This window comes from Armigeres subalbatus, chromosome 2, assembly GCF_024139115.2.
Source record: "Armigeres subalbatus isolate Guangzhou_Male chromosome 2, GZ_Asu_2, whole genome shotgun sequence".
Classification (NCBI taxonomy): domain Eukaryota; kingdom Metazoa; phylum Arthropoda; class Insecta; order Diptera; family Culicidae; genus Armigeres; species Armigeres subalbatus.
This window is the reverse complement of record NC_085140.1, coordinates 18,825,530-18,851,212: the sequence shown is the minus strand read 5'-3', so window position 1 is coordinate 18,851,212 and position 25,683 is coordinate 18,825,530. Positions and strand designations below refer to the sequence as shown.

Sequence of the window (25,683 nt, the reverse complement as noted above, 5' to 3'; positions counted from 1 at the left end):
CGAAGGTTTTATGAGTCTGTTAATGGCGTGCGGAGAAAGACAGCGACATCTCCCGTCATGTGCAACGACCTACAAGGGAATTTGCTGACAGATATAACCGAGTGACTGCCAGGTGGAAGCAACACTTCGAGACTTTGTTGGATAGTGGAAGTGACGGTGCATCGGTGAACAAAATAAATATTAGCGACGATGGACAAGCTGTGGAGTCGCCTACACTAGATGAGGTTAAAAAATCTGTTAAAGAGCTGAAAAACAATAAGGCAGCGGGTAAGGACCAGCTCCCGGCTGAACTTCTCAAACATGGCAGTGAGCAGCTTTATGAAGTTCTGCACCAAATTATGCCAAAAATATGGGAAGACGAGGACATGCCTGCTAGCTGGTTGGACGTCCTCATTGGCCCACTCTTAAAGAAAAAACACAGGCTGGAGTATGCCAATTAGCGAGGAATAACCCTCCTTAACTCGGCGTTCAAAATTATGCCCCGTATTCTGTTCAACAGATTGAGACCGCTTGAAGAGTCCTTCGTCGACGAATACCAAGCAGTTTTCGTGAGGGCCGATCAACGACGGATCAAATGTTTACCCTGAGACAAATCCTTGATAAATTCCGGGAGTACAACTTGCAGAAGAATAGTCTGTTTATTGATCTCAAGGTGGCGTACGATTAAGTGAAACGGAATGAATTATGCCAAATTATGCTTGAACATGGTTTTCCGGCGAAACTGATACGGCTGATTCGTATAACGTTGGACGGATCGAAATCAAGTGTAAGGGTTGCGGATGAAATATCGACGGCATTTGTTACCGTAGATGGATTAAAACAGGGTGATGCACTCTTGAATTTACTGTTCAATATATCGCTGGAGGCAGGGTTGGTCATTTCTCACACTTCGTCTTGAAATGTGTAGAGATTTTACAAATAAAGAGAAGTGTATTGATTCACACTCGAGAGCGTTCACGCGTAGAGTAGAGTGGGGCAAGAGTACGCGTGGGAAAAGGGTATGTTTTCGATTTTTTTGAAGTTATAACAATAAATAAACTAACAACACTGCATCAGTTTGACAGGTATGCTGACCAACTATTATCATCTGTAATTGTAATCGATTTGCATAAACAACAAGGGAGATATGGAGTTAGATAGCTTTTTGGTCATTTTGCTAAAAATAATTGGGTTTCCGCAACTAGTATTTCATTACCATATATACGTTCAATCAGGTGAACATTATACCATTTCGATAGCCTATTGTATAGAGTACTTTATGGTAAAGAACACCAATCCGGTTGGTTTTCCAAGAAGTCAAAACCATTACTTGAATAATTTTTGGGACTGTGGGGTAAAAGTACGCAGGAACCGGTGGGGCAAGAGTACGCATATGAATATTCAAGTTATGATGTCAAACCCGTATCTCCGGCCGAAATAAGACTTCTTCCAAAGCGTAAAAATCCACAACTAAGAAAAAGGGACATAATTCGAAATTATCACAAGTTTTTAGGATAAGTTGAAGCAATTCGGTGTTAGAAAGGACTTAGCGAACAAAGCACTGAAGCGAAATAATGGAATTGTATTAGGACTTGTTGTACACCTAAACATAGTACAAAAACACAGATTGATCTAAATGATAATTTCATTTAATCAAAAGAAACATTCATAAATTACGCAACGTTAAGCTGGGAGGGGTTGCGAGATGTGTGACGATCCATATAATTTTTAGAGGATTCATACAAATAGTGTAAGATAGGGGGGAGGGGTGATGAAAGAGCCAAATTTTACGTTACGTGATTGGTGGACTTTCTTTAAGGAAAATGCCTTTGTATATGCCACGCGAAACCTGATCTATATTTTTACCTCTGTAGTTTTTTGTATATATGAAAAACAATGGTTTTCGTATGAAAGTGCACATTTTTAGGACCCCCTCCCCCTTTAAGAGTTACGTAATCTTTGAACATTCCCTAATATATGCTTATAAAACATCAATTAAATGTTAGTAACTCTTATTTGTGTTAATATATACTTAAAGCACATGATTGGATAAATGCGTACGGTAAGAGTGCGTTTTTCACTTGTCTTGCAATAAGGGTTCTACTAAAACGAATTTCAATAATTTCAATATTTTTTCCACTGGGTAACATAAAGGAAGAGTATATAAATCATCGACACTGATTTGATATCCAGAAGCTTGTTTCATAAGGGCCACATGATCGATTGAAAACTAAGTGCGTACTCTTGCCCCACTCTACTCTACGTGTGATTGAAGCCAAGAGAAACATGATCGATAAAGAGTGAGAATATTTTTGGTCGCGTGTGTTTTGATATTGTGTACAAAATGGTCTATGTTTAGGCGCTCACAACAGCGTATTTACATGGAAGATTTAGAATATAGCCTAAATGTATGCATTTTGGTAAACAGCAAATTACCATTTTCCTGTACTCTTCACACTTGTGGACTTGTGTGACGAAGAGTGGGTAGTATGGGTAGCACGCTCTTTCATACAAAGATAAAGTGTATTTCTGCACAATACACTCGGATAACAGATCGAGAAAAGAGAAGTTTTTACACCTTCTCTTGAATACTCCTCAGAGCGAACCAACCCTGGCTGGAGGGAGCGATTAGGAGAGCTGGTGTGCGAAGAAGCGGTACCATTATCACAAGATCGCATATGCTCCTGGGATTTGCGAACGATATCGATATTATCGGGATTGATCGCCGTGCCGTGGAAAAGGCATTTGTGCCTTTTAAGAGGGAGACAGCGAGGATTGGACTCACGATCAATATCAGAAAAGTGGTAGAAGAATTTGTGTATCTTGGAATATTAGTGACGTGCGATAATGATGTTACCCGCGAGGTGAAAAGGCGTATTGCAGCTGCAAATAGTCCGTGCAGCTTAAGTCCCGTAGTCTGCAAACGAAGACAAAACCCGCGCTGTATACTACTCTGACTCTTCCGACTCTGGACGTTAAAGGAGGCTGATCGGAGAGCTTTCGGAGGGTTTGAGCGTAAGGTGCTGCGGACAATACTCGGCGGTAAACAGGAGAACGGTATCTGGCGGCGTCGCATGAACCACGAATTGTGCCAGGTGTATAAAGGGCTGGATATTATTAAGTTGCTACAAACGGCAGACTACTGTGGGCTGGTCACGTTGTTCGTATGCCGGAAGAACGTCAAGCGCAGATAATATTTAGTAGAGAACCCGGAAGAGGCCGCAGGCTTCGTGGAAGGCCGCGTACACGATGGCTTTTTGCAGTTGAAGAGGACCTGAGGGCGCTCAATGTTCAGGGCGACTGGAAGCGATTGGCCCAGGATCGAGTCCAGTGGAGAAAGGTACTCCATTCGGCGTAGGTTCATCGAAGAGCTGTAGCCCATCAAGTATCAAGTAAGTAAAATGTATCCTCAAACCGAACAAAAAATCACCCCGGCCCAAGAACTCCTAAAGACGAGGAGCCTTTTTTTAGTATAAAAATATTCCTTCATTGTTAATAGTAAAACTGTGTAATACGTTGACGATATCATGATATTTATAATTCCTTCGATTTAAAAAAGTAAAAAAAATGTTTATAAGTGTTAAAAAGGAATTTGGATCTAGGGCTTCCATTCCCGGAAATGATTTCCCGGGAAATCATATTTCCCGGGATTCCCGATTCCCGGGATTTATGTATCAGTTTCCCGAATTTCCCGGGAAATGAACATACTATTTTTTTGTAATAATTGTCTTATTTTTTTTAATTTGATGATAACGGATTTTGGGGTATCAATTACATTTTTTTACTAGCATCATCTCACTATTTATTTCACTTTTGAAGTCTAAGAATTCAAGTTATAACTGAAAATGTTACAGAATCATACGGTGCATTCCAACACGTGTTGAAGATAGAGACAAAGAACCAGTTTGTATCTATCGTCCGTTTATTCAGTAGGTTCAAACGTCGATAAACGTTGTGAAGTCGAATTAAAAATTTAGTGTCTGTGGTGAAACAGATATTCAGGCAATAGCAGTGACCACTTTGGCAGGTTTGTCCTATTATTGTCAAAGGTTTTTTAAGACCTTCAATCCTTTTTGATTCAATTCCCGAACAGACGGAATATGGAAGACTCGTTTGTATTTTGCGATATTTCTGAAATATTTCATTTGAATATTTTATAATGTTGGTGGGCTTACAGATCTTGATGGAAAACAGATTTTAGATCTTTGGTATTTATGCAATCATTACATCTGTCTTACGACAAATATTCGCAAAACTTTTGCAATTTGATGCGTTTTAGGTACTGTTCGGCATTTCAAGCAAAGTTTGACTGAAGAAAAATGTTATATGAAAATCAAGTCGTTTTCGGCCGTTGCAGTCCTTGAAAAAGGTAAAATAAATTACCGAAACCGTCGGATGCAGAAGTAAACTTGTTTTTGCTGCTTTACAAGACTGCAACGGCCGAAAACGACTTGATTTTCAAATAAGTTTTCCACAGTCGCCAAGAGTTATTTCGTTGAAAAATGTTATAGTCAGGGTCATTAAAGTACAACAATCAAGCACTCGCCTGAAAGCACTTTTTTATTTCGAATGGAAGAATTCTCATTTCAAATATTTCATTCATCTGCTTTAAATATAAAATGTGTTCAAGTGGACGTACATGAATAAAAATGGTTTATCCTTCAAAGTTGACCAGAACTAAAAAAAGTCGTCGAGTATAAGAATAGTTCATGTTAGGAATATTTTGGCGATAACAGAAGAGAATCTCTCGAAGCCGTCGTTGTCCAAAACTAAAAAAAAATTGCGGATACAACCTGAAAAAGTTTTTGAAAAAAATATGAAAAAGTAGCACATCAGGACACTGCAGATCTTACTCTTGAGCCAGAGCAGATGTTGATACTTATGACATGGCGAACGTTTTGTAGAAGGAGTTAACGCTTTCGAACTGAACAAAAACTTTATCAAGCTTTCAACAAGTCTTTCATCATTTGAGGACAAAATAGCAAGCCTCCCTGATATCGAATGTATGTTTTCAAAATCATATTTTACAACAAAATTCAAACTACGATTTTGAATTAGCTTCGAGAGTTTTTTTTTATTTCCCGGGATCCCGGAAAATCTCGGGAAATTATTATTTCATTTCCCGTTTCCCGGGAAATTGATTCCCGGGAAAAATGGAAGCCCTATGAATGCATATATCTTCTCAACAAAATAAAAATTATTATGAATAATACCATCTGGCATCACGTTGTCATGGAACGTGCATATTTTTGGTTACTTCCAATTTTCTACCGTCCCGAAAGAGAATGAGAGATTGAGTGAAAATCGCTTATGCTGGGAATTGAATTGAAGTATGCCGGAAAAGCAATCGTTGTGACTGAAATACGTGCCACACCTTGTTAATTTAAATCAATTAAAAGCCTTTAAAAATATGTTTAGCAAGAATAGCATTTTTTTTAAACAGAATTGAACTCAATTGCAGCATTAGAGTAGAGTGGGGCAAGAGTACGCACTTAGTTTTCAATCGATCATGTGGCCCTTATGAAGCAAGCTTCTGCATATCAAATCAGTATCGATGATTCATATACTCTTCCTTTATGTTACCCAGTGGAAAAATATTGAAATTATTGAGATTCGTTTTAGTAGAACCCTTTTGAAAGACAAGTGAAAAACGCACTCTTACCCCACCGGTGGGGTAAAAGTGCGCATCGGGTGGGTAAGAGTACGCATTTATCCAATCATGTGCTTTAAGTATGTATTAACACAAATAAGAGTTGATAACATCTAATTGATGTTTAATGAACATATATTAGGGAATGTTTAAAGATTACGTAACCCTTAAAGGGAGAGGGGGTCCTAAACATGTGCACTTTCATACGAAAAACCATTGTTTTTTATATATACAAAAAAAACTACAGAGGTAAAAATATATATCAGGTTTCGCGTGGCGTATACAAAGGCATTTTCCTTAAAGAAAGTCCACCAATCACGTAACGTAAAATTTGGCTATTTCATCACCCCTCCCCCCCTATCTTACACTATTTGTATGACTCCTCTAAAAAATATATGGATCGTCACACATCTCGCAACCCCTCCCAGCTAAACGTTGCGTAATTTATGAATGTTTCTTTTGAATAAATGAAATTATCATTTAGATGAAATTGTGTTTTCGTACTATGTTTAGGTGTATAACAAGTCCTTATACAATTTCATTATTTCGCTTCAGTGCTTTCTTCGCTAAGTCCTTTCTAACACCGAATTACTTCAACTTATCCTAAAAACTTGTGATAATTTCAAATTCTGTCCCTTTTTTCTTAGTTATGGATCTTTACGCTTTGGAAGCAGTCTTATTTCGGCCGGAGATACGGGTTTGACATCATAACTTGAAGATTCTTATGCGTACTCTTGCCCCACCGGTTCCTGCGTACTTTTACCCCACAGTCCCAAAAAATATTCAAGTAATGGTTTTGACTTCTTGGAAAACCAACCGGATCGGTGTTCTGCCCCATAAAGTACTCTATACAATAGGTTATCGAAATGGTATAATGTTCACCTGATTGAACGTATATATGGTAATGAAATACTAGTTGCGGAAATCCAATTATTTTTAGCAAAATAACCAAAAAATTATCTAACTCCATGTCTCCCTTGTTGTTTATTCAAATCGTTTACAATTACACATGATAATAGTTGACCAGAATACCTGTCAAGTGATGCAGTGCTGCTAGTTTATCTTTTTTTATTACTTCAAAAAATCAAAAACGTACTCTTACCCCACGCGCATTCTTGCCCCACTCTACTCTACACGGCCCACAAAATTTAGGAAAAGTTTTTCCTGTCATAAATATCAATTAAATAATACAGTCGTACGCATGTTAGGAAGGGAATGGCGTAAGAAACCCTACCATACGGATTATTAAAAAAAACTGTTGCCATTTCTTTCGGTTAACAGACAAAAAATAAGTAAAAAATACAAATACCATAGAATTATGTTTATTTCTCTTCTAAAAATATTCGTATGGTTGACTTGTTCCCAAACTAATTTTAATTAGGTGTAATTTCACCCACCTTCCACAAATTTGGCTATCAGGAGAGCAAATTTATTATTTTTTTTTGCAAACACCAGCGTCCAAAATGTAATTACGCGATTTACCTAAATCAATACCATAAGTTAAAAAAAAAACATTTACACAGAAATAGGTACGCATAGCTCGTTCGCTGTCTCACAATGAAAATAGGAATTTGAGTTTGAACTGGAATCACGGGATGATAAATTTGGCAAATAACGCCAACAACCACGTCGTCAGGATCACATGGAACGATGCTCTAGTGACATCACCGGTACTATGGCGAGAGGATTGTGGCTGCAAAATGTACAAATTCACAAATTTAAATATGATTCGAGAGAGTTCGGTCAATCATCACTTACCGTTGTGAAGTTCGCACATGGGGTTTCCCTCCGGACGAATTTGAACAGTGATTCTACCAGGTTAGCAGGAGTGGATTGCCGGCAATCTTCCAGCACTCGAACGAAGCAGTCCTTCAGTTTATCCATGTCACTGCAGGAAAAAACAAAGGTTTTAGAAATTACGATAATACAACAATGGAACAAAACTTACTCGCACTGCCTCTTCCCCATGACGAGCTTTGGAAGTCCTTCCGAAGCTTTCGGAGTTGGTTCGTCGAGATATCCCTTCATAGTGGTGTTGAAGCAATCGATTAACGGCTGTTTCTGTTCTTCAAAACATTCGGGACCTTCTTCGGCGATAAACACTAAAATTCAAAAAGAGTTTCCTAAAGCATAATGTGCAACGCGTTCAGTTTATTCTATCTCACGAGCAATCTGATCTCCATCTTTGTGGCAGACGAAATTCAGCAGTCCTTGCACAATGTTGACCACCACCTTCTTGCTTTCCCGTTCTTCCTCTTCTAGACACACATCGACATCATTCGAGAACGTGTTGATACATTCAATGGCGGTGGAACGCCTCCGACAGTACCTACAGGTAACGGATTGGTTATGAGTATGAGTATGAGACAGTTCAGTATAAAGTTTAGTGCTTACTTGTTGAACACGGTATCCAAATCGCCGGTAGGCTTGGCCTTTTTGATTTCATTCTGCAGATCACTGAAATCGAACAGCCCTTGGAGACAGTCGTTCAGCTTTTGACCGGACTGCTCCGCTTGTTGGTAGGCGGCGTCGCTGCCGGCGACACGCGAGCATTTATCCTTAATGATCTTTTGGATGTCTTCCATGTTGGGCAGGGTTATGTTCGCCAGTTCCGGTGGGATCAGTCCTTCGGGGAGCTGTTCCCGAAGTTTGTCGATGTCTAGATCTTTCACTTCTTTGGGAAGCTCGTTGCTGCTGGTGGATGATACTGCAAGGAAGAACTCTTATTAGTCACTAAAGCCTGAAGAATTGTGTGATAATAAGTTGTAGTGAGCACCCATGAGTGCCTGTGAATATCAGACTTCATCCAAGTGGTATTATAGGTTTGAATAATTTGGAGAACTTAGAACATCCGGTTTGGACATATCTTCTTCTTCATTGGCATTACATCCCCCACTGGGACATTGCCGCATCGCAGCTTAGTGTTAATTAAGCACTTCCACAGTTATTAACTGCGAGGTTTCTAAGCCAAGTTACCATTTCTGCATTCGTAGATCATGAGGCTAACACTATGATACTTTTATGCCCAGGGAAGTCGAGACAATTTCTAAACCGAAAGTTGTCTAGACTGGCACCGGGAATGGAACCCTGCCACCCTCAGCATGGTCTTGTTTCGTAGCCGCGCATCTTACTGCACGGCTAAGGAGGGATTGGATATATCTAGATCGTGAATCATGCATATGGATTTTGAAGGCCTGTATGTGTTGTTATTGACTTGATATCGAGCCCAGTTGTTTTGTTACACCAATTAGTCTGAACTCCTGAATGATTTGAAGAACTCAGAACATCTAGTTTAAACATATATACATCGTAAATCATGCACGTGGGCTCTAAGGGCATGTATGAACGTCATGGGTTACAATTGGCTTTGTTTCTCAGTCGATAAATCAATTCAACTGAACTCCAGAATGATTTGGAGAACTTCTAACATTCGGTTTGGACACATGTATCGTAAATTATGCCCATGGACTCTAAGGGCTTGGATGGATACCATGGGTTACTATTGGCTTTGTATCGAACCCAGTCGCCTTGGTAGAACAATTCATCTGAACTCTAGAACGATTTGGAGAATTTAGAACATCCGGTTTGGACATATCCAATTCTTAAATCAGAGGCTCTAAGGGCATGTTGGTATTGACTCACGGGTTGGTATTGACTTTGTATTGAACCCAATTGGTTTGAACTCCAGAATGATTTGGAGAACTTAGAACATCCGGTTTGGACATATCTAGATCGTAAATGGGGGCCCTCCTCAGCCGTGCGGTAAGGCATGCGGCTACAAAGAAAGACCATGCTGAGGGTGGCTGGGTTCGACTCCCGGTGCCGGTCTAGACAATTTTCGGATTGGAAATTGTCTCGACTTCCCTGGGCATAAAAGTATCATCGTGTTAGCCTCATGATATACTAATGCAAAAATGGTAACCTGGCTTAGAAACCTGGTCTTCTTAAATACCACATTGGTCAAAAAGCTCGCAACGGTGGGTGCAGTTGACCTCCACAAACGTCAAATCAGAGACTAACCCGCTGGCAAGCCGGCGACCATTACCGCACGCGGAAAACTGGATTGGTTTCATACCAAGCGCAATTGACATGGTAGACCAAGGCTCTGAAATCCAGTATGGTTTGGAGAAACTAGAACATCTGTAGAAATATTGTCTGCATTCATGATTTGTCATCTCTGCAATAGTATTAGTTACGTTTCTGAGAAAAAAAATCAAAAAAATCGTTCATGCCAATCGTCAATCGTGTGCAATTCTCGTCCATATAAAAGTGGCCAACTAACAATCCTTCCTCCGACGATTACAAAATGTAGAAGTAGCCTATCAACAATCAGAGGTCAGTTTCGGAAAATTTATGAGCTGACGATTATTTTGGGTATATAAACATGTGAGTTTGGCTGAGTAATGCCTGAGATATTGCTAAGTCAAATCTGGGTAAATATGACCAGAACACCGTAAGTGTGAGGTTTTTTAGCATTGTAGAAAGGTTAAATGATTTCATAGGGCATCAAACTTCTGAGGTACGTGTGGGGGCAGTGCGCCTATTTCGTGATACCGAAACAGCTGAAATAGGGGAAGTGGGGGTAACACGCCCATAGGGGTTAAAACGCGCCACCCCTGAATAAGGTTAAATATCCCCATTGTGATTATTTTAAATAGTCTATACGATGAATCAATGAAAAATATTGCCATTGGATACATATATTTCATGATTTTTCTCTAGTTACACATGAAAAACTCGAAAAAATAATTTTTGCGTGTTTTGATGCAATTCTAGCTCGGTGAAATTTAGTCTTTCTATCGCTGTTATTCATTGGTAAATTGAAAATTGAGCCATGAGCCATGCTGCTTACTCGTGTTCTTTATGTTCCACACGAAATCGTCGTCAAAATTGGTCTTAAAACGATTTGATGGGCCTTCAAACTTCTGAGGTCGGTGTGGGGCAGTACGCCCATGCTCATTTCGTATGACCGAAACAGCTGAAACATTCGGTTAATTGCCTTAATGTAGGCAATTAAAATGAAAATCAGTACGATAAACATGCGCGTTTTAACCCATCCACTGGCGCATCTCACCCCGCATGGTTTCAAAATCAATATTTTTCGGGTGCTTTTTAAAAATCAAATTTCTGTGCAATAAAATGTACAATTAGATATCTGTCATCGGTAGTCAGTCGCAGATATGCTGTTCTTTAGTATGCGCTGATGAAAACTGGCTGAAATGGTGGTTTTCATTGATAAAAATGGCATTTTCCTTAACGTGGGCGTCCTACCCCCAGTTCCCCTACTGTTAATCGTCTAAGCACAGGCAATTTAACAGAAAACGCAGAAAACAAGTGCTGCGACCATATGCGCGTTTTAAAATCAACTACTGGCCAGGGATTGAACGCTGAAGAGAATGAACAAGACCCTCACTTATCATCTCTGTATACATATACGATATGTAGCATACCGCGAGAGACTTTTTTCGCCAGCTGTCATGATAGAGAACTAATTCGGGAGTTTATACCCCATGATAAATTCCCTTTAGAAAGCTCCAAATGCGGGGAGCACTAGCTCTGATGATGTATTTCAACTTGTTCTACACAGCTGTGCAGTAACCACCACGAAATGAACGAAAACGAAGCGAGAATCACCATTTTTCTGTGGGGGCTGCCTATCCGATTCTGTTTTTTCAGTTGACTCAAAAGTATAAGATTGCTAATGTCGTTACTGTTTGCGTGACTAACATGTAGGTTACTTCCACCTGGCAGCTAAAGTACCGGGACTATAAGTGTCAAACCGATGTTGGTGATGAAACAAAACATACACTACAACATGATGCATTATTACATCCAACATTATGGTCAATTGAAGCTTGTTGAAGCATAATTTGGCAAAATAATTTGATTGACTACAGCGCCACTAGCGTTCTAGTACTTATGCTTCTACTGTTTTTTCGCATTTGTACACAAGTTTGATAAATTTGTTATCATGGCTTATTATGATTCGGAACAGTTTTGTCTCTCTTTTATCGTTGTTCGTTATCTATTGAGAGCGATTTCTGCAAACCCTGCTACTGGCGCATCTCTCCCGGCATGTTTTCAAAATCTTCTTTTTTGGGTGATTTTAGAAATCAAAGTCGTTCAGTTTGATGACTGTTATTGGGAGTCAGTAGCAGACATGCTGTTTTTTAGATTGCGCTGGTGAAAACTTGCTGAAATGGTGATTTTCGTTGATAAAAACGGCATTTTCCCTAACATGGGCGTTAGGGTGGCTCAAATTAGTATGGGAAAAACTTTTTTCAATTTTTTTTGATGGGCCGCCCTCTTATTCGGTTTTATTTGATGCCCTGATGCTCTGGACAAAATTTCAGCCAAATCGGTCAACGTTTGGGCGGTGCTAAACTCGTTGGAAGTTTATATGGAAAAATGTATGCAGAAACATCCAAAAACAGTGAAATGCAGTTGGACGGCACAACTTACGATGAAGAACTATGATACTCATTCAGATCTTGAAGAATTTAATACAGAATGTTATGCAGAAAACCGCGAGAAGATTATAGTTTGCCCGGCTAAGTTATTAGCATTTCTCTGAAGTGGGGTTTGAGCAAATTTCGTTTCTTTTACCTTTGAAAAGAAATAAATTCACCCTCCAACACTCCAGTAAAATGCTTATATGGTTAATATCTTTGCGTAATAAACTCCAATCTTCTCGCGGTTTTCAGCATAACATTTTGTATTTAATTCTACAAGAACAGAATGAGTATCATGGTTCTTGATCGTAAATAATGCCGCCAAACTGCAAATCACTGTTTTTGGATGTTTCTGCATACATTTTTCCAAAAAACTTCCAACGAGTTTAGCACCGCCCAAACTTTATCCGATTTGTCCAGAGCATCAGGGTATCAAATAGAACCGAATAAGAAGGCGGCCCATCAAAAAAATTGAAAAAGTGTTTTTTGAGCCACCCTAATGGGCGTCTTCTCCCCAGTTCCCCCATACCGCAATAATTGATCTTATTATCATAGAAATTAGAAATTGATTGCAAATTGTCAAATGACATTAGTTTAGATTAGTTAATACACCCAGGTATGGATATTAACTAATATTCCCCATCTAACTCGATAACTACCGCGCTTTTAATCAAAAGCGCATTTTCGGAGTCATGCCATCTAGTATGTACATTAGAGTGATTCAAATTTTGACTTTTTTGTACCCCGATGCTCAAACGATTGCATTTGCCATTTAAACAAACCTCCTAAATTTTTAGCTATTTTGGATGTAATTTGATTGTGCACACGTCATTTAAAGTTTGTATGAAAATTACTATGGAAATCGCCATTGATGTAAAAGATCGTTCCGTGAGGTGGCCCATGAACTATTTGAATACAACTAACGCGTCGACTTCATAGAACACTTCCTAAGCTGAAAGACAGTCGTTGTTGTGAAGCGATTTGAATTTTGTAAGCAAAGTTGTATAGAAAACAAAAATGCTCATTATTGATATTGATGTTATTCTTTTACGTGTTAAATTGAATTTCCCACGATTCAGTGTTTCTTTAATAACTTTTCTTGTAAGCATCGAATCGTTTCGCAACAAAGATGAGCTGCTTCCTTGCTAAATTTGCTATGTAGCTAATGCTTTCATACGTTTTTGAAGCTTAACAGGAAGCGTTGTGGAACGATTTTCCCAAAAGTTAATGTTTTCATATCGATTTTTATACAAACTTCATATTACGCGTGCTTACTCAAATTACAACCAAATTAGCTAAAAATTTAGGATGATTGCTAAAATAGCAAATGTAATCGTTTAAGCGCAGAGGCGCGAAAAGTCAAAATTTGAATCAGTCTAATGTACATTGTACGTGTACGAGAAGGTAAAATGTTCGCAAAGTTCTATAGAGCAACTAAATGTTTAATCATAATGAAATAGCACTCTTGTTAATTGATTACAACATCAGATACAAAGTGAATAATAACACCTAATGCACCCATTCGCGGTTGTTAGGATACCTTTATCACATTTCGATGAGAACTTCCATTCGATGACGAAAACAATGCTCACTCTGAATTACAAATTCGCATCATCCGAACGTTTACTTGCCTTCAACGCTGTTATGGGGACGGGTGGGGATTTGCGTAACGAATGACCTTCCGAATTACTCGATAAAGCCGATTCGATTTGCTACCGTAGTGCTGTACCAATGCCTCCGGTACTCCCACGTGAATCGAATTTTGTGGATTAAATTTGTCCAGCGTTGACGTGACGTAGCAGTCGTTTTGCACTTTGCTCCTTTTGTTTCGTTTATGCCTTATCTTGCGACAGGAATCAAACTTGATAACAGCAATTGCTAAGAATCAACTGGGAACTGGTAGAAATCAAATCGACTCGGAGGTTGATGTTCTGGATGAAATTTCTTAGGCCAACGTTAATCGTCAGCAAATGTCATTAACTTCGTAAATTTTGACTGTGATAAAGTGACATTATCAACTATAGGAGGTCAATCATCTCGGTACACATATACTTTTCTTACATGCAGATAGCCCAATCTTAGAATGGTATGGAATGCACAAAAATATATAAACAATAATTGTTATGATGACCATACTCACCTAATAGGAATGCTATCAGCATTAGTCCAGCGGAGATCTGATTTCGTATCCGCTGCATCTTGATGATTGCTTATTCGAATTATGTGTAATAATACTTTCGGAAGAACTGCTCTCCGTTGGCGAGTGACCCGAAACCCTTCACGCCTAAACTGGGACTAATATAGTCACCTCGCACAATGGCTATGCATACATGGGCAGCTTGTTATCAATCACACTCGGCTCGTTACTCCATCGGGCGGTCTTTTGTCTCAATCGTAGCACCTGAAAGTACAGATTCGACGGAATTGATAATGAATTTGTTTACCAAGACTAACCTGTAAGTAAAGCTGTGCGAAGTAGATAATATTTTACAAAAGTAATTAGATTTTTTTCATTTTACATTTCAGGAAATTATAGGGGAAACTGGAAACACGTGATCCTCGGGGACACATGATCCCCCTCCCCCCTAATATCTCGAAAACTAATAACACTGTCATACAACCGATATTGTGTAAAAGATCTGTTAGAAAGATGATTGAATTGAATCTGAGTAACATTTGATATTAGTTACTTTAAGTTTCGCAAAACTCAAATCAATAAACTGGAGTTTTACATTACAATGCCATTTAAATCCATTTCTTTTTAAATTTACTACAAGTTTGATTCCAATTTACGCTAATTATTATACTTTAAATATATGCATGAAAAAAATAATTTAAAAAATACACATAACAATATTTGCACAATAATGCACAATATTCTAATATAAATGTAGTAGGAACGGCGAGGAGCCCTATGCAATATGCCGTTCATTACATAACTCGAAACTCTGGTTCACTTTTTGTATTATTAAATTATACTCGAAGATTCTGCATCATTCATAGCCACGCTCTAGTACCATTATTTCGGTGACCATGCATAATCTTGAACAAGATTCAATACCCGCCCTGGACAGTAAACAGCTCACAATGCTGACGAATAAATAAACAAAGATGTTGATACTAGTCTAGAGATAATAGTAGAGTGCATTCTAGCCGACACTGCGCGCGCTCATCGTAAGGGGCTAGCTATACAATTCCTGTTGAACGAGCTGACCGCGTAGTCAATTAATTTAATATGGGTGAAGAACCACTGACACTGCACCTGAACAATTTGTCCAGCAAAGTCAATCGATACGTTATCATTCTTTCAACGGTTGACCGAATTGAACTCTAGACGGCTAATTTGTATGCGAAATTATTCGACGTGTTTTATGCATCTTCAAAATACCGACACAACAGTCACCACAATAAAGAAGAACCATGTGTAGCATAGAATTCGAAACAAACAGACACGAAACAGTTTTGACACGAATTCACTGTAATAGTGTAAAGTGTCTTAAATAAAATTAAAAAAAAAAAAAAAAAAAAGAAACAAACAGAAAATATTCAGCCACTCATCACATGCAATGCCGGTGATGTATGCCCGGTACGAAATTCCATAAACAAAAAAAATCACAATAAAGGTGTTATGACTAGGCGATCCTGAACGAAGCCAACCACATTATGTTGTGTACTTTTGCGATTATTCATCTGATTTTGATTTTATCTCTTGTACGATTTTAAACATGGTTTTCTCTAATAACTCACTTGTTGATCGATGATCTGATAACCTCTGAAACCTATTTTTCCACAACTTTGTTACGTTAGATCAGTTATATCACAGATCTATCCGAGGAAGCTATGTACGAATCGAAGGCACACAGGAAGAGAATGAGATGTAGGAATTAACGAAAATCAATTAGCCGATCTATCAACGGTGCGAAACACGCCGTAAAACAGAACCAAACACGGCGAGTGCTGAATGCGGACTGCTGGAATGATCCGAAGGAGCCGTTTATTGCTTATACGCTTGCCGGTGGAATATCTGCTTGTAGTGACGTAGTGGCCCGCGTAGCACCGTACAGATTAGCTTATTTTGGGGATAATGGTACAAAACGAGCTGACCGAACGTACCCTGCGTTGCTCGGATGTGTATGTAGGTTTCCGTTTTGAGTGGATTGCGATGTCGCATCCTTAATAAAGCCGATACAAATATTTAAAAACAATTATGTCTCCCCCCCTCGGTTTTTCTTCGCCCAAAAAAATATTTTGAGGGGGCAACAAAAAAAAACCGGACCATTTTGAGGATTTTCAAAACATTCTTTAATAAATCCGAGGAGTTTTATTGATTTTTTCCATTTTAATATTTATTTTTATGCCCCCCCCCCTTGTCCTTTTGGAGACCAGTAGGACATAATTTAAATTAAATATTTGTAACGGCCTAAATGTTTGTGTTAGTAATAGCATTGGATTTTTTCAACACGTGCTCCGATGGTATAACAAAAAGGCTATATATTCACTCCAAAGACGATTTTGTGACAAAAGGCCCGGGGACCCGTAGGGTTATATCACTTCGTGTGTATTAGTGGCAAAAAATGAGTATCGGCAAAATTTACACTACGTGGAAATATAGCTGTCCAGCTTTCATTTCGTGACAATTTGAAAAAAAAAATCTGCTGGAACTCGATTTATGCATATGTACAACATGTGAAAGATTTAGACAAAAAATGTATTGGAGGGTAATCACTTCCTTTGGTAGGATTTGTACATAAAAGCAGCCCAACCCGTTGCTGGGACTTGGGGCATAGTGTGTGAAGTTCTCGATAATGAACAATGTGGGCTCGCTTGACGATGGATATATAACAATAACGCACATATGACGATTGGGCAAATCAAGCATACGAAAGATATTCAAAATGCAAAAAAAAAAGAGCTAACCGCGGTGGAGGTTGGTACTCGGATTCTGATGGCTTTTCCATAAACTTGAACTTTAAGTGGTCTTGTTATGTAGGGGTTATCACGCCTATCTAGAAAGTAAAAGCTTGAGGGTTCGAGTCCCTGCATGACACGTGGGTTCTTATTTGGCAAATTTCATATCAATTTGTCCATTTCGAAACATGTGCTGTACATATGCACATACAAGATAATAAACGTACGACCGAGTTGTCGAAAAATATGCAATTAATTCTAAATAACTTGTTCAATGGAGCTCAAGCGTTAAAGTGCATAACGAAGCAGAACTCGATAAATTTATGTTATCCCCTGAATACATCTGAGAAAGGCTTGGATTGGGTTATGCTCTGAATTGTCATCGTATGCACATATACACCCAATTCTTTCCTAACATACAGTCACTCTCAAAATTGAGCGTACAGCATGGATTAGATGAATATATTCGAAAATTCCAAAGGAAATTTAATTGTTGGCTTGGTTGTTTTTAATGCATTTCAATATTCATCCCTTCCTTCAATGTATGCGTACATAAAATGGTTGAAATTTTTTCTCTAAAGTCCATTTATTTGAAAATAATCTCAAAATACGCCTATTAGATGTGACAAAATTGAGCGTACAGCTAATGTTTTTCTATAAAATTTCTTATTATAAACACGATTAATGTATTTTAATAATGTTTTTTCATGATTATATTTATAATAATAAACATCCGCTACTTAAACATTCAATGTTTTGAAATTAAACCATGTTTTGGTTAAAATGGCGAACAAGTGAGAGGTAAGAACATTGTTATTTAACAATTCTATGCTGCTGGGCAAAATAGATGCTTTAAGATATGGATTTCACCGGCATCGTGTCTTATATATGATAGATAATCGAAAACGAGCGAGACATACGATAAATTTGGGAAAATTCAGTCGGTAAATGATGAAAACAGATGTAAACATACAAAGAAAACGACAAATGTTGTGAACGGCATATTTCAAATTAAGTATAACTTTTTCTAAAAGTCGATGTATAGGTAGCATATAAGCTCAGGACACTCATTAATAATAATATTAATAAAAGAGGAGCACACGGATACATTATAACATGTCATTTTATATTTGAAGGCTCAGTCACCGTAGGAACAAATTTAGTTGAATCATTTAAATTCACCAAGATATCATTAAATAAGCTGCCGAACTCTTAAAAAAGTTTATTTTTACTCGCCACATGGAAATCATCCAATTGTATCCCTTATGGTACCAGACAGTGGAGTTCAATCCAAATTTGATTATGAAATTACGATTTTAAGCTATCTTTTCAATATTCAATCAGAATTGCTCTAAGGGATTGAAAAGCTGTTTTCATGTTCGGTACCTTAACATGCACCTTGTACTTTTAGAATTTGACTGTGAATGATTGGATTCAATAATATTACTCTTAATGATACACCTGAGACAATAATCGAGCTTTAAAACAAATTTAAGTTAAAGACATACTAAATTTGAATTATGTCATTCCCAACATCGTTTTATCTGTGTGTTTACATCTGTTTTCATCATTTATCGATTGAATTTTGCCAAATTAATCGTATGTCTCGCTCGATTTCGATTATCTATCATATATAAGACACGATGCCGGTGAAACATACAAATTAAAGCATTTATTTTGCCCACAGGCATTGAATTGTTAAATAGCAATGTTCTTACCTCTCACTTGTTCGCCATTTTTACCAAAACATGGTTTAATTTCAAAACATTGAATGTTTAAGTAGCGGATGTTTATTATTATAAATATAATCATGAAAAAAACAATATTAAAATACATTAATCGTGTTTATAATAAGAAATTTTTTAGAAAAACATTAGCTGAACGCTCAATTTTGTCACATCTAATAGGCGTATTTTGAGATTATTTTCAAATAAATGAACTTTAGAGAAAAAAATTCAACAATTTTATAAAAAAGACAGGAACACCGTCTTCGACCAGAGGTCGTACAGACTGAACACTTAACACTTAACATTAGACAACGGACAAATAACACCCAGTGGACCAGTGGAGAATTTTTCGATCACGAAAAGTTTTCTCCTTCCCGGAGCGGGAATCGAACCCACACTCCATAGCACATGCGCCTAGACGATTGACGTCGCTAGCCACACGGCCACGAAGCCCACTTTATGTACGCATACATTGAAGGGATGAATATTGAAATGCATTAAAAACAACGGAGCTAACCATTTAATTTCCTTTGAAATTTTCGAATGTAGTCAACTAATCCATACTGTACGCTCAGTTTTGAGAGTGACTGTATGCCAAAATTGAAGCTTGTTAAGTGAATGAAGAACTAGTGTCACAAAATAAATCAGAACGATTGATCATATTAAACAATAATTTACCAAAGTCATGTAAAAGCCTTTCTTGGCAGTGCGGTAAGATGTGCGGTTACCAGGGATTGAATCCTAAAGAGAATGAACAAGTCTATCACTTATCATCTTTGTATACATATGCGATATGTAGCATACCGCGAGAAACTTTTTTTTCACAAGCTGTCATGATAGAGAACTGATTCGGGAGGTTATACCCCATGATAAATTCCTTTTAGAAAGCTCCAAATGCGGGGAACACTGGCTCTGGTGATGCATTTCAATTTGTTCTACACAGCTGTCCAGTAACCAACACGAAATGAGCGAAAACAAACCGAGAATCACCGTTTTTCTGTGGGGGCTACCTATCCGATTCTGTTTTTTCGCACTTGTATACAAGTCTGATAAATTTGTTATGGCTTATTATGATTCGGAACAGTTTTTGCATCTCTTCTATCGTTGTTCGTTATCTATTGAGAGCGATTTCTGCAAACCCTGGCGGTTACTATGCTGAAGGTGGCTGAGTTCCTTTCCCACACGGAAACACGGAAACAACTTTGGTAAAATCAACCATATTCACGTTTACTTCAACCAAAATTGTAGGTTGAATAATGCACAAGCAAAATTATAGTTTGATTTAATCACTTTGATTGGTTGAAACAAACTAAAATTCAATTTTGTTGATTTGGCAGCTTTTCGGATGAAACAAACAAACATTGGTTTGAAACAACCAACATGTTGGTTGTTACGTTTGACAGTTTTCGAAACAAGCCAAAATATTGGTAGGTTTAAACAAGAAAATCAAAGTTGAACCAACCATATATTAGCTTAATTTAATGAATACCATATGGTTGAAACAACCAACCGGTTGGTAGGCGAGCTTTTTGTTATTATTTATTTTTCACATTAATGGATACAAAGAAAACAACTTACAAAGCTTATTCAAATTATTTATTAGGAAAAAAAACTTATATTTAAAACAAATATTTGATGGTAAATACAATGAAACAAAATATATTATATAGATTTAAATGATTCCTCCGATGTGCACAACAATCAATCATCTGTTCCCGCTGTTTCCTGAGGTTCGGAAGATAGTTTACTTTTGACAAGAGAGATATAATTATTCGTCGTTGAACTACACTTTGTTCCGTCCATTTTTTACCTGATTCGTGCACATCCAGATGCACACATAATTAATAACACATATATGTACAACATCGAACCGAGTGCAATCCATTTTTTTTCAATGCTGGAAAAAGATAAAAAATCTTATTGTAATATAAAATGATCTTGTAAGATAACAAAATACATACTTACAACAAGCAACGAGTCGATGAACACAATTTTTGAAAATTTCATAATATACTCACTACATTTTTCTACTTGAACAAAACAGCATTTTTTTAGTTATCTTAAGATTGGATTTGAAGTTGGAAAACGACCAAAAAAGATGTTTGTTAATCTGAAATTTGCGTTGGCATTTCACCAAACAAAAACGTTACTTGATTCAATATATCTTTTCAGTTGAATCAACCTAGTACTTTGGTTTGTTGCATTGAGTTCGCAATAATAAGGGACAACCTAGTTTATGGAAGAATTGACCAAAGTTTTGATAGAAACAAACTAAAAAGCTAGGTCAGTATAAACAAAATTAAAGTTGAAAACAACTAATGGTCGATGGTAGATTCAACTTTAAATTCAAGTTAGTTTCAAACCAACCAGTGAAACAACCAAAAAATTGTTTCAAACTCAAGGGATTATTCTCCGTGCAGTTTTGTCTAGAAAATTTCCGGTTTTGAAATATTAGCTTTATGAAGAATGCAAAAATGATAACTTGACTTAGAAACCTTGCAGTTAATAACTGGGGAGTGCTTATTGAACATTATACTGTGAGGTAAACAATGTCCATTTGGCGAATGTAATGCTAAGAATAAGAAGGAGAAGTAATCGAGGTTCATAGAATTCTGTTTTACATTTTTTGTCGTATTTATGATATGTGTGACTACAACTATGCAACATGATCCCAAAAACCAATAATACCTCATTTAAATGAATATGGCAAATGGCAATTGATATAAGGTGAACTGATGTGTAACCGATGGTTTCAATGAAATAGCATTGGCTTCACCAAATGCACAATAATGGGCTAATTCCTTTATACGCACCTGGCTTCTGGTGAGCAAGTGCTGCCATCTAGTTTTGAGAACAGATAGTTCATTTTCGAAGCAATCTTTAAGGTCAACAGTACCAGAGAATTTTCTTAATGTGATTCGCCATAGTTATGAGATTGGTCTAAAGAGGGCTTGTCAGATTAGAAAATCAGGGATCCAATGCCTTCAAGCGATACTGAAATATCTGATTCGTTCTTTCTGGCTCAATATCTCAAGCAAGTTAGAAGTGCGCGGCGCGTTAAAATTCGAGTGTTAGTGATTTTACTATTCTAATATGTTGGAAACTTAAGTAATTCATTTTCTTATCTTTTAGTGTTAATAGTTGGTCCTTAAAAGTTAGAGGATAATAAATAACAAAAGTCAAGTGTTAGTAAAAGTTAATAGAAGGTAAAAAGAGATGTTAGTTGTGTTAATAAAAGATAACCTAAAAATTAATATGTTAAATGTAGGGTGTTGTGTGGCAGGTGAACGAAATAGATTCCACGTGGATCGTGGACAAATTTGTGGAAAAAAGGTAATTTACGGTTACTACTGAATTGATAACGGGACAATAGGGGAAAAATAATGATGCCAAGTGATTAATGCCAGCCTAAATAGGCCTAGTGGGCCTTTTTTCCGTCCTTTAAGCTAAACCGGAGGCTCTTCGAACGTCAGGTTTTCCAACTTCCGATAGCCCAATTCGGGTGTATCGTATATCCCTGAGCCAGAAACCAGCCCTGTGATTTCTCCGTTGGAGTTATTCGCAGCAGGAGGAATCTAACCTCAAAATTGGTAAAAATAGAAGACGAGAGAACACCAGTGTCTGATCGCCGCCATTGTGAACCCCATTGTTCAAGTACCGACATCGTTGGACCCATTATTCGATCGCCGACTTTGTGTACCCCATCGTTTGAGCACCGGCATCGTCGAACCCATCACACGATCGCCATTGTTGAATCAACCATTGGCCCGTCGCTGACCGGACGTCTTCCGGACATTACAGGAACCGTAACAGATTCGCCAACCCGCAAACCGCTGACGAGCAAGTACAATTACCATCCCGTTCCATGCAGTGGTTCCCCATCATCGTGAGTCAGCCCACACTCCATCAACAACCGTAAGTCGCGCAGGTTTTGTTTTTGATAAATAGCATGCTAAATAGGTCAGAAGAGGTCGTAGAGAAAGTAGGTTAGGAGTCGTGATCACGGAACTAGCAATCAAATTAGGCACTAAAAGGTGAATAAATTCTATATGTGTACAAAATTGTATTCTAGTTCATAACACTGTTTTCACTATTTGATTGAGTATCAAGTTTGCTAAAGTTTCCTTCATTTTGTTGCATATCATCCTCGTTTCGGTGTAAATTCCCGGAAAAAGGTAGAATTTCCCAACCCTCACTTGCTGAAATATTTCCGAGGTTCGAAAAGGTGAAGTTGGTAATGCTAATTGGTTTCACCCCTGGTGGATGAACCTCTTTCGTCATTCATTCATGATTATGCTGTTTGTTTTGCTGGAAAGTTTTATATAGCTGATTGAGTAAATCGCATGAAACGACCCTGGGAGTTTCTTAACTCACGTTTGGAGCTAAGGAATCGTACAAAGGAGTTATAGATGAGTGTAAAAATTAGACGTACTAAGCTTTTGGTATACAATACAAAGTATGGTATAAAATCTCTTTTTCTGATTTCAACAGTGACATGCCTATAAAAAAACTGTTTTTTTTGTAATAGAGATCGGTCAAAAAAATGGTGCTGACGAGAATGAATATATTAAAAACAAAATTGTCCAACAGTTCAGTATAGTTAACCAATCAACAAAATTCCGACTCCTGGCCTATGCATTTCAATACATTTTTTTCTAAAAAGACATTCATTTTCATGATTCTTCTTACAACCACCAGACACATACCTAGGGGGAAAACATCTAGATGAACAATGATCAGAAGCGTAATTTAAAAAACCCTAATAATGATTAAGCTCCGCTAATATTTGTCAAAACTCAATAGAACAAACGTGTTCCTTACTTACAAAACAAAAATATCTTTATAAATCTAAAAATGTGCTATAGTACGAACCAGGAACACATCTCAGCCACTTTCATCATGGTCTCGGCATGCTTATCTCACAGGTAGGTAAAAATTGTTTGATAATAATATCTTTGCAAGTGTAATTAAATATAATTAGGTTATCAGATATCGTTATGTTCCGAATGTTGGAATCCCGTCGTTTTTCGAGCTCAAACGATCAATATGTAAATTCTCATATATCTGGATTATTTTTACAAATTTTGCTAATTTTCATTTGAATCCAAAAAGTGTAACAAAAAATGAAGCTAAATTAATCAGGAAGAAGTTGCTGTTAATAAATATTAGTAGGTTTAACCTTTGCGAAGCGGTAATGTTTACTAGACAAAAGTTGAATTTAATAATTTCGGCTCCTTGATTCTTCTTCGCATTTTAGCCTTTGGTTCAAATTAGGTTCAAAATAAAGGAATAAAAAGAATATTCATTTATTGCATTTGATTCTTGAAAAATGTTTTAAAAAAATTAATGAAAGACTCAACTCAACTCGCGAGTGACTCGTGACTGATATTAGATTAGAATGTAGGTTTCATTCGGAAATGATAAAAAAAAAGTTTTTCGGGACCCCTCGACAGACTTTATTCAAATACCCAGGAAATGAAAGTTTTGAAGCTATATTTTCACGTAGTTGAAATTAGAGCAATGTCTATTTTTTGTGACAATATTGTTCTACTGAACACGTCTTGATGTCCCAATCGACTCAGCTCTTCGAATTGAGATGATGTCTGTCTGTGCGTGTATGTGCGTGTGTATATGTATGTGCGCAAAATAACTCACTTATGTTAGGAACTTATCTTGAACCGATTTGCTTGCAACAAGTGGCATTTTAACGAAGAATCATTTATATCCTTTTGAAAATGGGCCAAATTAAAATCAAAAGCCATAGGTGCTGGGTGACAAAAAAAACCCGGGCTTGTTCAAAAACATTAGATTATTTAATACTCTGATCTCAGCTGATACTTAGTACACACCAAGTCTCACTGGCATAAAACAACATAGATTCCACATTAGAGTTGAACATGCGTTTCATTAAACTCTAGTCTTCTTGAACTGTGCTCCTCTTTTAATCTTAGTTCGGCCATTCGACGCTAACTGGCTGCCAAGGGTTCTTTCACAAATTCTATAATTTAGATATGATTTTGAACCTCCAACCTCCCTCTCGTAGCGCTTTGTATAATATATGACGACATTACTGTGTTGCGTTTGGTAACATTTTCTCCTAGCCATTCGTGTATCGTTGTATGCGTTGATGAAGTTTTGGAATGAATACCTGAAGGTCAGTCTTTGCGTTGAAGATAAAGCACCGAGAGAAGTGTGCAAGAATGACCAACCAAAAGATTAGGAATATAAATGATTATAGGGATATAGGGATAGATGGAAATGCATCTTATGTTAAGGTCGCTGCTTTAGTGTGTGGAATGTATTGTTGTGCATATAAAGTGACTCCGTTATAGGTGGACTATCCTTTTATTTAAACATGCAGATAAGGAATTATTGCAACTGGAACCAGCACCAATTGTTTGTTCGCCCTTATTTTTCAGCGGATGTTTATCCATTTAACATACATTTTTAAGCAAACAGATTTGAATTATAAATGGCGTTTTCATTTATTTATTATGATGCGGCCCGATGCATCTGTACTCAGCGCTATGATCTATGTTAGACCAACGATTACGGTTGGGTTCAAACCAGGCATTGCAATTTAACCCATCATTTGATCTTCTGAGCAAAGATACTGATAATATGCTGGGATATCGATCTTAGTTATCTATCTGCTCAGTAAACAAAGTGCAATGTTCGCCATGGAAAAAAGTTTTTTTCACTGCTTTTGTTGTAGCAACGCCCTCGCAACGTGAACAAACCCCGAACCGCGCTGGCTCTCAGGATCATCATCAAATGCTCAAAAGATAATATCTTTCCAGAGTGCTCTTTGATTAAGGATCTCTCTCTCCATCTTTGTACAAGCAAAGATGATATCCTGTGCTCAGATGATATTGCAATGCCTGGTTCAAACCATTTGGGGTATTCTGAGGGTGGTAGGTACGCTTGGCATAGCAATTTTACATTTAATAATAATCGAAATCATAAA

General features: G+C 37.5%; 1 protein-coding gene across 1 annotated transcript; it reads right to left on the bottom strand.

The window, feature by feature from the left end:
- Nucleotides 1–6,935: 6,935 nt before the first annotated feature.
- On the bottom strand, nt 6,936–16,063 carry LOC134214093 (27 kDa hemolymph protein-like). Its single transcript, XM_062693534.1, has 7 exons — nt 15,829–16,063; nt 14,222–14,482; nt 8,024–8,336; nt 7,795–7,958; nt 7,578–7,731; nt 7,388–7,517; nt 6,936–7,322 (listed from the first exon to the last, which is right to left on the bottom strand). Exons 2-7 carry the CDS (start codon nt 14,277–14,279, stop codon nt 7,218–7,220), a joined length of 924 nt encoding a protein of 307 aa, XP_062549518.1. The 5' UTR covers nt 14,280–14,482; nt 15,829–16,063; the 3' UTR covers nt 6,936–7,217.
- Between the last annotated feature and the right edge of the window lie 9,620 nt (nt 16,064–25,683).

Coding starts and splice junctions, on each gene's coding strand:
- LOC134214093 (XM_062693534.1), bottom strand. CDS start 14,279: ATGCAGCGGATACGAAATCAGATCTCCGCTGGACTAATGCTGATAGCA. Junction 8,337..14,221: donor GCTGATAGCATTCCTATTAG/GTGAGTATGGTC, acceptor TCTTCCTTGCAG/TATCATCCACCAGCAGCAAC. Junction 7,323..7,387: donor CATGTGCGAACTTCACAACG/GTAAGTGATGAT, acceptor TACATTTTGCAG/CCACAATCCTCTCGCCATAG.